Source organism: Pieris brassicae, chromosome 6, assembly GCF_905147105.1.
Source record: "Pieris brassicae chromosome 6, ilPieBrab1.1, whole genome shotgun sequence".
Lineage (NCBI taxonomy): Eukaryota > Metazoa > Arthropoda > Insecta > Lepidoptera > Pieridae > Pieris > Pieris brassicae.
The window spans coordinates 19,419,275-19,433,388 of NC_059670.1; the positions used below are offsets into that span (position 1 = coordinate 19,419,275).

At 30.7% G+C, this 14,114-nt stretch overlaps 2 protein-coding genes across 6 annotated transcripts in view; both read right to left on the bottom strand.

Annotated features, from left to right (window-relative positions):
• The window catches only part of LOC123710702 (IQ motif and SEC7 domain-containing protein 2), a 144,078-nt gene extending 136,405 nt beyond the window's left edge, over positions 1-7,673 (bottom strand). For all 3 annotated transcript variants that reach the window (XM_045662801.1, XM_045662797.1, XM_045662798.1), the window contains exon 1: positions 7,444-7,673. The gene's annotated coding sequence lies outside the window, so the exon portion shown is untranslated. The remainder of the gene's footprint in view (positions 1-7,443) is intronic.
• A 3,477-nt stretch (positions 7,674-11,150) lies between these two features.
• The window catches only part of LOC123711107 (ATP-binding cassette sub-family D member), a 51,574-nt gene continuing 48,610 nt past the window's right edge, over positions 11,151-14,114 (bottom strand). For all 3 annotated transcript variants that reach the window (XM_045663522.1, XM_045663521.1, XM_045663523.1), the window contains exons 12-15: positions 13,915-14,061; positions 12,999-13,223; positions 12,303-12,428; positions 11,151-11,953 (exon numbers count right to left, since the gene is read on the bottom strand). In XM_045663522.1, coding sequence (XP_045519478.1) covers positions 11,800-11,953; positions 12,303-12,428; positions 12,999-13,223; positions 13,915-14,061 — 652 coding nt within the window. In that variant the 3' untranslated portion in view covers positions 11,151-11,799. The remainder of the gene's footprint in view (positions 11,954-12,302; positions 12,429-12,998; positions 13,224-13,914; positions 14,062-14,114) is intronic.

Genomic DNA, 14,114 nt, shown 5'->3' on the forward strand with positions numbered 1-14,114 from the left:
TGAAAATGTTGTAACAATTTACAAATAACCTTTTCGAACTCAATTTTAACGATTAGGATAAATAAGTAAAAAAATATACATAATCTAGTCTGATGTGTTAAATATGTAGTTTTACGATTTATCTATTTACAAAAGCTTGCCAACGCTCGGCGCTGATACATTGGTACTAGAAAAAAATCACAATACACAATGCTTGTCACAGCACTTAACATAACAAACACAAAAAGATAAAAAAATATACGAACTTCAGGAAAATTTAAATGTGTTATTCTGAAAGGATTTTTGATTTAGTAACTTAAAATTTAAGTGTCTCACTTCAAAAATGTTTACGGTAGGTGGCAACAATACGTGATTATAATGTACATAAAGTCTATATATAAAATATTTTCTTGCGTACATAAAAGCGGTTGAATTTTTATAACACCCTAATAGGCGACTTTTGTGGAGTGTCAGTAGGAGCAAATCTTTTCATAAAAATAACGCAGACTTTAATTTAAAATTTAATTATGCCGCGACACTCACATTCGCCTACGGATAGTAATTAAAATATCATACAAAAATACGATTAAAAACAACTGTTTTAAGATCTATTTAAATCAATTTGCCAAATTAAAGTTTAACTACAACAATGACTGAATTAAGCAGTTGTTATACTCCTATTTATTGATTTATTTATTTCCGTGTTGTTCCCACGAGAGTCTGAGTGCGTGCTCCTATTACCTACCTCCTATTACCTAGAGGAATATTTGTTATTAATTTATTTTATTATTATTGAAATCTTAACATGTCATGTGGAATATGGTGTGATGGTTGCAGCTCCTTACAAACGTTGTGTATAACAAAAAATTGGCGATTCAAAAGAGTGGCGGAGAGTTTATTGCCACATCTTCTCTTCCGTTCTACGCCCTTGATTTGAGAACTGGCAGTAAATGTAAAATTAATCATCAATCAAGCATTTCACATGCAATTATTTTTTTGACGTTCATAAGTGTACATTTTTGTTACCTTTATGAATATAAATGGTTTTGAATTTGAATAACCTTTTCTATAATACTTTATATACGTTTAACAAAAATAATATGCTAAAACTACAGCCATGCATGGTATACACGTATACAAAAAGATTGAAAGAAGAATAATTAAAAAAAATAGATTTAACTAAGTAATACCTTTTAAAATATGGTTTATCAAAATGTCTGCTTAAGACTGACATACCATTAACAATGACTTTCATGTCGGTTTTCATTTTCATTAAATCATTATTAACTACAAATTATATTTTTTATTCAAGAAAACTATAGCATAACTTTTATAAGCTAAAGGTTTTCTGGCTATAAAAATCACCTTTAATTGTATAATGTATAATAGTTTCACAATATTTTTAGTTAAAATTTGACTTATGTATGTTAATAAATAAATAAACAGACACTTTTTTTATTAATTATGGAAATCATAATAAGCTTCAGGAGATGCTGGATATCGATTCTAATAATCGGGGCGTAAGTCAAAAGGGCGATCATTCATTCGAGCCACTTAACGATTAAAACCTCACATAAAGAGTATAACCACGTTTAATTATTCGCTTGTTCGCGGGTAAACGAAGCGTAAACGGACAGTTATGTGGCTTTCCTCTCGTGGGTATGTTTGGAGTTAAACAGTTTTTGTTACGTCACAGTAGGAGGTTAAATACTGGACCAGATGGAGATGTTTTTTAGTACTAGTTTTAATTAGTTCTAACCGTAACATCATGTACTATGATTTTAACTTTTGAGATTTATTGTCTACACAGTCAAAATCTGTTTGGTCATAAAAGCCGTTGTTAATAAGTATCTAATACCGCCGGGACCTTTGATTTTGGTCAATATAACCGGTATGTTGTTCTAAACGATGTCGTCGTAAACGGTTTTGACTATATAACAAACGGTATGTAATGTATTTTATTTATAAATACCTTTAAAATAAAACAACGGAGCTAGAGCTATTCGCTAAAATTCCGTTTAAGAACAAATCGAATGAAAGAATGAAGTTTCTACAGCTACTTTCTTTATCGTTGCTTTTTGTTTTTAATTTAACATCATTCTGTATTTATTAGTTGCATTTCAATTGAAATAAAGGCGTTACAATTTAATTTTACACCTATATGGTTACAAAATACGTTGTTAAACTAATATCATTAATGTTTCGTAATTTTTTTGATGGCCTACTTCCATATACATATCATATCAATTACATGAAATATCATTTCTCCTATAATTGATCAACAAATTGTGCTTGAGTTCACCTAGAATGTGCATAATATAAAAATCGTTAAAACATGCGAAATAAAAACGATATTAGCGGTCAATACGTCGACAAGCTAATATTGGTACGCGGTGAATGGTTTTCATTTAAAAATGATCGATCACTATGCAAACAGCGAGTGTTTTTACGCTTCTCACTTCATTTGTTACAGAAATGCTTTTAGAATAGTTTATAGAATATGTTTTAAGTCAAATCTTAAATATATTCCTAGACTCGTGGAGATTGCTTACTCGAAATTGTTCTAAGATTTTTAGTATTATGAAAAATGTTCTTAACTATATAATGTAACAATAAATAGTGTAAAAACATTTAAGATTTTCATACTTTTCGAATGTAATTAGTTATGTTTCAGTTCTGTGTTTGTTTTAAGGTTAATTTTCATTCATTATTTTATGTTTAACTTCTGAGTTACGCCTGCATTTAGCAGTAAGACTGCCCATTTGCATCCTTTATCTTCTTTGATTTAATTTCTCCTGTTTTGTGTTATTGTGATATTATTATAATCTGAGTTTAATTTTTTGTTTCGCGCGAAGAGTGAACTCACTTACCTTTAGATAATTCTTTTATCTACTTATATTTATTACAGGCAAAGACGCGAGCATCACCAAGTGTCAATATATGCGTTTAACGTACGGATATTCGTTACTTGAAAAACACCACGTAACCCAGCGTGAAATAGGTTATTACAACATTTACGCAGTTGCGTGGGTCTTTATGTGGGTTTCGGTAATTAAAATATGAATAGATAAGGTTATTAAAGCCATATAAGGTTGAGGTTAGGAACTCACAAACGCCCAAAAAAATATATGATTCATGTAATATTAAAAAGGTAATCCTTTCGCATTTGAAGTTTAACACAAAATATGTTTGGGTCTTTTTTCAGTAGACATATATGACATATGTATATATATTTATACCTTTAAGCAAGGGCATATTACTGTGATGCCTATAAAGATAATTTCTTAAATGTTTACAGGAATAAAGGGGAAGATATCCATAAATAACAATGTTAGAATATTTATGATGTCTAGACTGCACTCAAACTGATAATTGCGTTTAACCTCTTTCAGACCTTTTTGGATATTTAATGCAAATTAACATTTTGTCACATCCATACATTAATACTATCAGGATTTGATGAGTCTACTCAATATGACCTTACTTTACCAACGTTCGGACACAATATTATAACACCTGGTATTAAGAGGATATACCATCAAAATCATAACCTGTCTCGCAACTCAGTTCTTGTATTCTCCGTAAAATATTGTGAGATCCGTGTATAATCTAGTTAGTTAATACTTAAGGGATATTCTGTCTTTGTTAAGCAACAGTCAAGATATCAAAGCAAATCTTACAGTGACCATATTAATATTACAAATCTTTTACGTTTTAAATAAATAGATTGACTTGAAAATTCAGGCTTTTAGATATACTCAGTTATTGTAAATGTCCAGAAGTGTTTCAAGAAAATTTTTTTTTTGCTCGACTTGACGCGGCACTACCGTGGCTCTAGATAAATGCGAGACACTCGCTGAAGACGACTGTTGAAGAGCTCTTGAATAATAAGGAAGAAACCCCTCCGTACGGTGGAAGATCGATCAGAGAATAAGTGACACAAAAATTTAGCTGGGGGAACTTTTAACGCAGAATAAAGCAGCTGAAACCTACATTGATTATTTTTAACATATTTAACCGATTACCTAACTGAATGGTTCAGATGTAAATGTATTAAACGATCTGAAAATAAAACACGAATAACATAGATTTTACTCCTTATATATTTTAATTAAATGCAAGAAAGTATGAGAGGATTTGTTGCTCGTGTTGAAATGTAAACAACTTAATTGAGAAAAAACAATGCTTTCACTGACTTTTACTTTTTATACGTTTTAGGGACATCCAAATATACTTCGAACATTTTATTGTTTTTTTAATACGTAGACTTTTAGGGACATGTTTTAATCCAAATATACTTCGAACATTTTATTGTTTTTTTAATACGTAGACTTTTAGGGAAATGTTTTAATCCAAATATACTTCGAACATTTTATTGTTTTTTTTAATACGTAGACTTTTAGGGACATGTTTTAATCCAAATATACTTCGAATATTTTATTGTTTTTTTTTAATACGTAGACTTTTAGGGACATGTTTTAATCCAAATATACTTCGAACATTTTATTGTTTTTTTAATACGTAGACTTTTAGGGAAATGTTTTAATCCAAATATACTTCGAACATTTTATTGTTTTTTTAATACGTAGACTTTTAGGGAAATGTTTTAATCCAAATATACTTCGAACATTTTATTGGTTTTTTTAATACGTAGACTTTTAGGGACATGTTTTAATCCAAATATACTTCGAACATTTTATTGTTTTTTTAATACGTAGACTTTTAGGGACATGTTTTAATCCAAATATACTTCGAACATTTTATTGGTTTTTTTAATACGTAGACTTTTAGGGACATGTTTTAATCCAAATATACTTCGAACATTTTATTGTTTTTTTTAATACGTAGACTTTTAGGGACATGTTTTAATCCAAATATACTTCGAACATTTTATTGGTTTTTTTAATACGTAGACTTTTAGGGACATGTTTTAATCCAAATATACTTCGAACATTTTATTGTTTTTTTAATACGTAGACTTTTAGGGACATGTTTTAATCCAAATATACTTCGAACATTTTATTGGTTTTTTAATACGTAGACTTTTAGGGACATGTTTTAATCCAAATATACTTCGAACATTTTATTGTTACTTAAACTTACTATACTTAAACTTCAACAACTTTATTCCCAAAAACTAATTATTTCATATTTTTCTTTCAAAAAGGCCACTGGAACGTTTCGTCTCATTCTGATTGGCCAATATCATTAGGTCCAAAACCCGACGCAAATCATGAAGTAGCGTCATACATTACAAACGCATGTCCAATCACAAACACATGGTTTTATGTGTCGTTAACATTCACACGCGACTGGTGTATCATTTTCATAACAGCGGAAATATTTTTTTTAAAAATACACGTCAAATTGATAAACTGGACTTTCAAGTATATTCATAAGAGAAAAAGAGGAGACGGCACTTAGGTATATGTCTTAAGTGAATTTTTTTATCTATGGTTTATATTTTTTTAAGTAAAAGGCAGCTCATCTGATGGTAAGTGATACCGCCGCCCACATTTAAGAATTGATACGTTCTTTAATAAAGGCCCCTAAGTCGATTTGGTTCGGAAATCGGTGGCAATACTCCAATGTAGTTTGTAAAAGAACTTCCATGCCTTTAGCTTTATGTTCGACTTCGATTTGTTTAAAGTATACGAGGATCACAAGCGAGGATTGTAAAATACGTATAGCTATTCGACATCGCACATTTTATGCTAGTGGGCCGCAAACAGTAGTTCCATACAGTCAGCAAAAACTACATCAGCGTAACTTCAGTTCAAAGGTACCAAATACGTAAATGTACGAAATGACGTCACGTCCAGATGCCACAATTGTTTAGGGCGATAGCGCGGTTTTCAACGCATGTGTGCCGCGCCTTAAAAACCCTGTTAGGGCATTGATCTTGACAAATATGGAAGGTAAAAAGAGAGTTGTACGCGGTAAAAGTTATAATTAGGTGAAAATGTTAGATTGGTATCGGTTTCCAGTGAAATTTTATTTTAAACTATAATAGATGTACATAGACAACAAAATTCACACTTATAAATTTACATATTAATTTGAATCTTAAATAGTAATATATTGGATTTACATTTATAGAAAATTTATAGCTATAATGCCGAGTTAACGACACGACGTGGGTGACAAGTCGGCATTTTATAGTCCACTATGGCAAAGAATGCAGTACTTTTGCCGTTGAGTGATACTCAAGTTCAATTTAGCATTATTTTATCTGCATTGCAGATTTAAAATATCAAGAGTTCAAAAGTGAAGGAATACTATAATACTAATCAATGTATGAAATAATTACACAGCTTTAAAACATTAACAATACTTTTACGGATATTGTTTAATTAATTTTTTTTTCCCTCAGTATATCATAATAAATTGTACAGCATATTGTAAGCCCATTATTCAATTAGTAAGCAAGTTTAAAAAAGCTTTGGTACAAGATAAACTTTGTCAATCTATGTTTTCAATATTTCTTATTGGATTACATTTTTCTTTAACAAACTTTATAGTGCCATAATTTAAGAGTATATATTTGAGAGATAATCAAGATACAATAACAGGTATACTATTCAACACTAGGAGATCATGTTGCCTGATATTTCAACATATCTCAAATGTTTAGGCTCTATACCAATCCATCTATAAACTAAAAAAAAACATTTAATATAAACTATGCAAATTAATGTCAAAAGACCAGTATAATACTAAAAATAGTGATGAGTTTAGGTAATGGATGCATGGAAATTTAAAAGGTCAACTTATTACTACTATGATCTCATACCACTTATGAATGAAAGATTTAATAAAGTCAGTCTTATAACAGATGTATTTTATCTTATATTTATATCTGCCATGTGTGATAAAAAAAATGAAATTTAACAACAATATATATGAATTTTTTTAGCAACAACAATATATAATATCCAATGCATATCCTTATTTGCATTAACATTATTTTTTTTAATCTAATCAATTGGATTTGATTTTGATGATGACTAATTATTAATAATTAAAGTTTTATTAACAATTTTTTTTACCCATTACTGTATTATATTCAAAACAATGAAAGTTGCATGCCATTACAAAATTAAGTTACTTAACACAATTTTTTGACTTGCTGTTACATTTCTAATTAAATCCCTAATAAATTAAGGTAATTCTTAAAAAATCCAACCTACTTGGTTCACGTATCAGCCATTTATAGAAATGTTATTCTATATTTTAATTATTAAGTTTAAATTTAAATTAAGTTTTCATAATATAAAGTTACAAAATAATAATACAGGCTATTCTTAAAAGAAACATTTCAGAACTTGTTCATAAAAACGAAATATAACTAACGATAACAGAATAACACAAGGCATCTATTCGGCCTTCTAATGTTAATGATTTAATATTTGTATACGAAGGGCTCATGCAAAAAGGGGGCAAAATATCGATTGTGTCACTCACCATAACAAGCCGGCAAAGTAGTGAATTTACTTATACTTAGTCCACTATTCACATAAATATTAATTAAATGCAAATTAAGAGACACTTTTAATCACTGCACCATTTATAATATCAATAATTACATTCACAAAGAAATCACGTATTATTCACGTTCAAAACCTCCCTCGACACAATATTCATACAAGACGAAAATTAACCACTATCCAATCCAAACACCAACCATAGACTAACCAAAGTCGGCTTCTAATTTATAAAATTTCAATGGCGGATACCTAGCGGCACAGATGCAGATAGTAGAGATTTACGGTGACATTCATATGTAGTGTTGCCATTTAGATGTTTTATTTACCCTAAGAACATTAGAAGACATCTAATAAATAAATAAATTATGCCTCAAAGTTACATCATTTTTTTTCACATTGCTTTTTTATTGCCAAAGGAGCTGTGATATAGTATATATAATCTGATTTATCCTCAGTTCAGACCAGGCAAGACTAGTGGCAGTGGGTTCTAGGGAAACCGGTTATTAGCTTAATAATTCTTATTCTAATTCCTATCTTTCACTAAACACTGGTACCTTTTTGGACTCTAAATCACTTTGAATTGCCATCAGACTTCGCTTAGGAGTGCCCATAAGTGTCCCTGTGGTTTTGTTTGGTGCGGCAGCATCTAAAATAAAAGAGTATTACCTCCAATTTGATTTTATTCACTTTGGAGTAGTGGCTCTAACGCCGTGGAGTAAAAGTGCACAGGTGCTTGAGAAAGTAAATATTAAAGTTGGCACCTGGTTGCTTTCCTCATTCAACGACTGAGTATCAATACAGCGAGGAAATTCTGCCAGCATTAAAAACACTGCCACAGGGGCCATTTTTTTAAGTTGTTTTATCTTTGTATCATGTATCCAATTTATGAATAAAATAACTTAGTATAACATTCAGAATAAATTAACTGTTATTTCTCTATCGACATTAAATAGTATCGCATTATTGTATTACAAATATTTTGGTTGATATCAAATTCAAGTCTTTTTACATTATATGATCAATGTGAAATGGTATTTCCTTGTTATTTAACCTATATAGAGTATACATAAACCTGAATAGATTTTATAGTTAAAGTAACTTCTAATAAATCTTCCGCCGTTGAAAACTTCTATTTTATTTTACAATTATTGTCGTGTTTAACTAGTTTCATCTTATTTTCTCCAAATTCCACTTAATTTAGCTTTTAATTAATTTCAAATCTGTAGTTAATATTTTTGATAGAAGACCTCTATTAAAGACAAATGCTGTTTTAATTATTACAGTTCAGATCAAATCAGAAAAAAATATTAGTATTCAACAGTGGTTCGTAGTTTAAATTAATTAAGTTACAGTTTATTAATAAGATTCACGCCACAGGAGTGACAAATAACTAAAAGAAGACTGCTTCACTGAATATGGCTGCTAAATGTTTAACATAATTATAGTATTACTATATTCTGAGTTGTATTGTAGTTGTATTTAATTATTAATATCAGAACGATGTGTATAAGGTATGCGCTAAAAGTTTAAATTTACCGAAGTATAGCAAAACGTTCCTTAAGCTAGTAACATTCAAGTTGGCTGCTCTGTTGCGTTGTTTGTTTTTCAATTGACAAATGGCAAATAATAAATAGGTAAATTGGACTTATAAAATATCTAAAAAGTGACGAACGCTAATATTATATTTGGTAATATTTAATTTAAGAATGTTCTATGCTTGAAACTCATTACAAATATATGACTGTAGTGTAAAGGTGAATAACTAGATGGCACTGTGCTAAAAAATATTTCACCTTACAAAACAGGAAGTTTTCTGTTATTTCGTTTGCAAATTTCGTACAAAGTTGATTTGTCGCGTTTTGACTATACGCTTGTCTTTTTACACGACAGATTGACAGCGGTACTTGCGAGGAGGTATTAAAAAAGATGTCTATTCTATAGTAAATGCTTCTTCTTAAATTTTAATTAGATTTTCCAACCTCTTCAGGCTTTCTTTTTAAAATCAATACTTCTTTTAAATTAATTTGTTTATTTGTTCCAAAAAAATTACCATGATATTAGAATTATTTAGTGATATCTACAACCGTTCCAACAGCAAAGCAGACACGCGTACGTCACATGATACGAAAATTAAACTACTTAGATTTAAAAGTTGGACTATTTAGTAAACTTAAAATTTTGGCTTGATATCTAATATTTGTTTTCCCACCACGCCTAGCGCTTCACAATACTTTTTGAGTTTCTTTTCACATAGAAGTATTTCTGACCCGATACGATTTAGGGCTTAAAGGAAAGAGGACTGTACAAAGTACACATGTCAGAAGTTGAACTTCTTTGTAAATTAATACTAAAGTAAAACTCCCAAAAGATGATCATGTACCCATATTTTATCACTCCATGTATTTGTATATTTATATTCACACTCTATACTTGCTAATGATAATATAATTAAGAAAAAATTCTGCGTTTGCTGCACAAGAAGTTATGCGACAGAATTGTCATATAAAGATCTAAAGTTAAAGTTCGACAAAAACGCTGCACATCTTCGTGACGCTAATATTATTATTATTGCGTTTCATCCGTAAAGAAATTACTCACATTCGCCTAAAGAAGTTTCACTTCAAAAATATAAAAGATTTTAAAACAAATGGTGACTTTCACCGTAAACTTATGGCGTACCAACCAGGCTCCAGATAGACCACTCCTTATATGGAAATTGTATGCGTTTTTACAACAAACACCAAATAAAATTAAAGAATTATCGCTAAATATCAAAGCTGTCGTTAATTGTAAATTAATTAATGAAGTTTTTATAAATTTGATGATTATTTGAATGATCCTAATCCTTGGGATTGATTTCCAGTTCAAACAATTTGTTATATATGTTTATGCTCAAAACTTGCGTTCGTATTACAGCTATCCTACTCTTTTTCTTTCTATGAATATAAAGCTAGAACCAAGAAAGCGACTTTTCTATAAAAAAATGTAGTTGTATTATACCAGACTGATATCTTTCTTTATTAAATCTTATATTCATAAGTGGTACGAGATCATAGCAGTACTAAGTACTAATCTATTACATCAACTCATCACTATTTTTTATATACTGGCCTTAGGGCATTAATTATTCATAGCGAACTAAATCATGGGAGTTACACCCCGAGAGCATAGCCAGACGTAGGCACTCTCTTCTACATTCGTTCATAGCGAACTAAATCATGGGAGTTACACCCCGAGAGCATAGCCAGACGTAGGCACTCTCTTTGACTGTTAAATTGTATTCATTCGGTACATAGCAATTAGCACGTCATTATTTCGCTCATATTCTATTGTAACACGCGAGTGGTAAATATAGAGTAAATCAATAAATCTCTATTATTTGAAGCATCCCGTTGACCCAGGAACCGTACAGTATTTTTGCTGGATGTTTTTGACATAAAGTACTCAATGATATATAGGGAAAAATAAAAGCAATATTTTATTTATAAAACCCATTTATTTTGACGCTTTTTTGACATAAATGTTAAAATACATTTCATAAGGCTTAATAAATATTTAAAAGTAAAGATATAAAAATCTAAATCAATATAAAATATAAATTACCACTTAACAATTAATTAATCTCAACCAAAAAGTCCAAAATATTTAAAATTGTATCGTAGACAAGCTCAATAAAAAATATATATATTTATTTCATTTTTACACTGGTTTTCTTTAATACAATATAATTAAAATGTGGAAATATCAGTTTAGTTTTTTATATAAAATAAGCTTGGTCTGGCTTCAGTGCGGTGATAAACGTAATTAGCATACAAAATATTTTTCAACTTACAATAACTATTCTAAATCACATAATTATAATCACATTTATTAAATTAAACTAATAGTCACTTTAAGGAATTTAAAGGCAAAATATTTTTATCTTTAGTATAAAAATATAAAGTAAATACCATCACTTTATAGTCCATTTTTGGTTTGGTAACGAATAGCAAAGTTTCAAACACTCCTTAACAGATGGCGCTAAAATATATCTACCTTAAAACGCCAGTTTAGCAACTATTCTTATAGTTTCGTAAAATACCTCAATACGATAATATTAATCTACAAATACAGACAATTTTCAATACACTTTGTATTCTTTAACACATTCATAGCTTGTGTTTAGTTCGAAATACGACCACAGAGCACAGAACAATGTAACAATTTCCTTTTGACATATACGAATATTTGACAAAACTATAGAAATCCTGCTAAAGTTTGACTTCCAAACACGAACCACATAATTTTAATTACACAAACTTTTTCTCATAATCCGTTCAAGAGATGTCGTTTATCATACTTTGGGCGTATCCTCTGTTGATTTGGCTTCAATTGGCTTAGGTTCGGTTGGTGGTACCGAAGGCGTAATAGCTGGGACGTCTTTTTCCAAAGGCCTAAAAGACCAGCCCCCTGCACCATCAAATTCTAACACGTGTGTATGGTATTTCCTGAAATTTAATAATTTAATATCAGATCTCTTTTCAATGAAATTATTAAAGCATTCGAAATGTAAAGTAAATAATTTTAATTCCGATTTGTATGTAAAAGTTAGCGTCATGTAAGCCTAAATAAAATAATTATAATTTAATAAAAACTATTGAATAAGAAACAGCGTTTCAACTACCAAAGCCTTTAGACCATTTCAACACAAGAAAAGTATCAGCCAGTTTCTCGACACTGACATAGTTCCTATTTTCAATAATAAAATCCATGATATGTTAAATGATGGACAAACTAAATACATACAAAAATCTGTAAAAAATTTCAGTCTAAATTGCTGTCATCGTGTATACTAACCATACGCTAGGTCTGTGTGTAATGGAAAGCAAGGTGATGCCTTCCTTGATAGCCTCTTCGTACATGACAACTTCCGTTTCCATGGAAACGGCACTCGTACACTCATCGAGTAAAGCGTATACGGGCCTAAAATAAAAATAAAACATGTACGTCTCGTAAGTACTTTCCGAAATAATAGTACTAATATTTTAGTATTGTCTTTTGTTAAAATAGCTTTTACACATTAAGAAAAACACTTTTTGAACGGATTAAAGATATTATTAAAACTTATAGTCACCGTGACCATGCACGCTGAAAAGCACGCGAAACGTCGGAAAAATTTAGAATATAGAATTATGTAAATTATTATAAGTTTTTAATAATAATACATAGCTTTAATCCGTTCAAAAAGTGTTTTTCTTACTATTATTTTATTTCAGTACTATAGGTGCTTTGTCGTTGGTCATTGGCCTAGTAGATCCAGCGTGCGTGATCCGGTTGTGCCCAAACGGACTTTGTCTATGGCGCATTTAACATGCCTATTAGATTGATGATCATGAAACAGATACTGAAATTTGAGACCTAGACCTAAATAGGTTGTAGCACCACCGTTTTTTAATTTTATTTATATGTATTAGAGTACTTTTATACAAAATCGTAGTGAAACACTAACATAACGCCCTGAAATCTCCGTTCTGTCCTGAAAAAAAAACTCACCTATGATAGAACATTCTAGCACAAGCCATCCTCTGTTTCTCCCCGCCGGAGAGCGTGGCGCGCCAATCACAAACCGCCCTCAGACCGCCGTGTCTCGCTGCGCACGCGTCTAAGCGTACGACTCGTAGTATATGCATAGCTCTTGCTTCGGCCTCTCTGTCGTCTTCTGATACGCGAGACGGGTAAGTTATCTGGTCTAATAAAGACCCCATTGACATGTATGGCCTGTAAAATAATGTTTAAATATTATTGTCATAAATCTATACTGATAAGTTGAAGAATTTTTTACAAGTCACAGCGATGACGTCATACCCTGAGGACATATACAACTTCTCGATATAAGCCACTGGGACGTCGGGCCAGTCAGTATTAAAACAGGTTAACCCTGGGAGGGTTTGGAGGAACTGTTCATAGTCCTTTCTCGACAATATGACATTTATGGCAAAACAAGTATATTTTAAAGGTAAATCAATATTTATCCCAACTAGAGTTTATCCCACTTATTTACAAAATAAAAATATTTATTTTCCACAGTATTCCCGTATTTCATATAATAACAACAAAAAAACGAATCTGGGGGCAACAGCCATGCTTTTCTCGAAACAGTTCAAGCCATTTCGACCCCCTATAACTACATTGTGGATAATGTTCCAGAATTTTCAATTTAATATATTTATAATTAATATAAATTATAAATTTTTAATGATTTCTAATTATGTAATAGCTTAAGAATGACGGTCCCTTAAGTAAAAACTGAAATTACCGACGTTGTTAGACTTGATTTTTGGATAAGTTTAAGAAAATCTTCGTTTTTGCTATATAAAAAAAACGACACATTCTAAAACCATAGTAATATTAATCGATTTTCAACGCATAATTTTTTAACATAAACGTAGGGCAGATTGCTAGACCCTACCTCTGCGGTATGTAGAACATGACGGGTCGCGCAACACAATACGGTGGGGCGTTAGGTTCGTCCGCGCAGTGTGCGCACGCGCATGGACGAGGAACGCTCAACTCGCCACCGAATACCGGCCATAGGCCTGATATTATCCGGAATAAACTGGAACAATAATTATATATAGTATATTAATCTTGATTAATGCTCATAGGTAT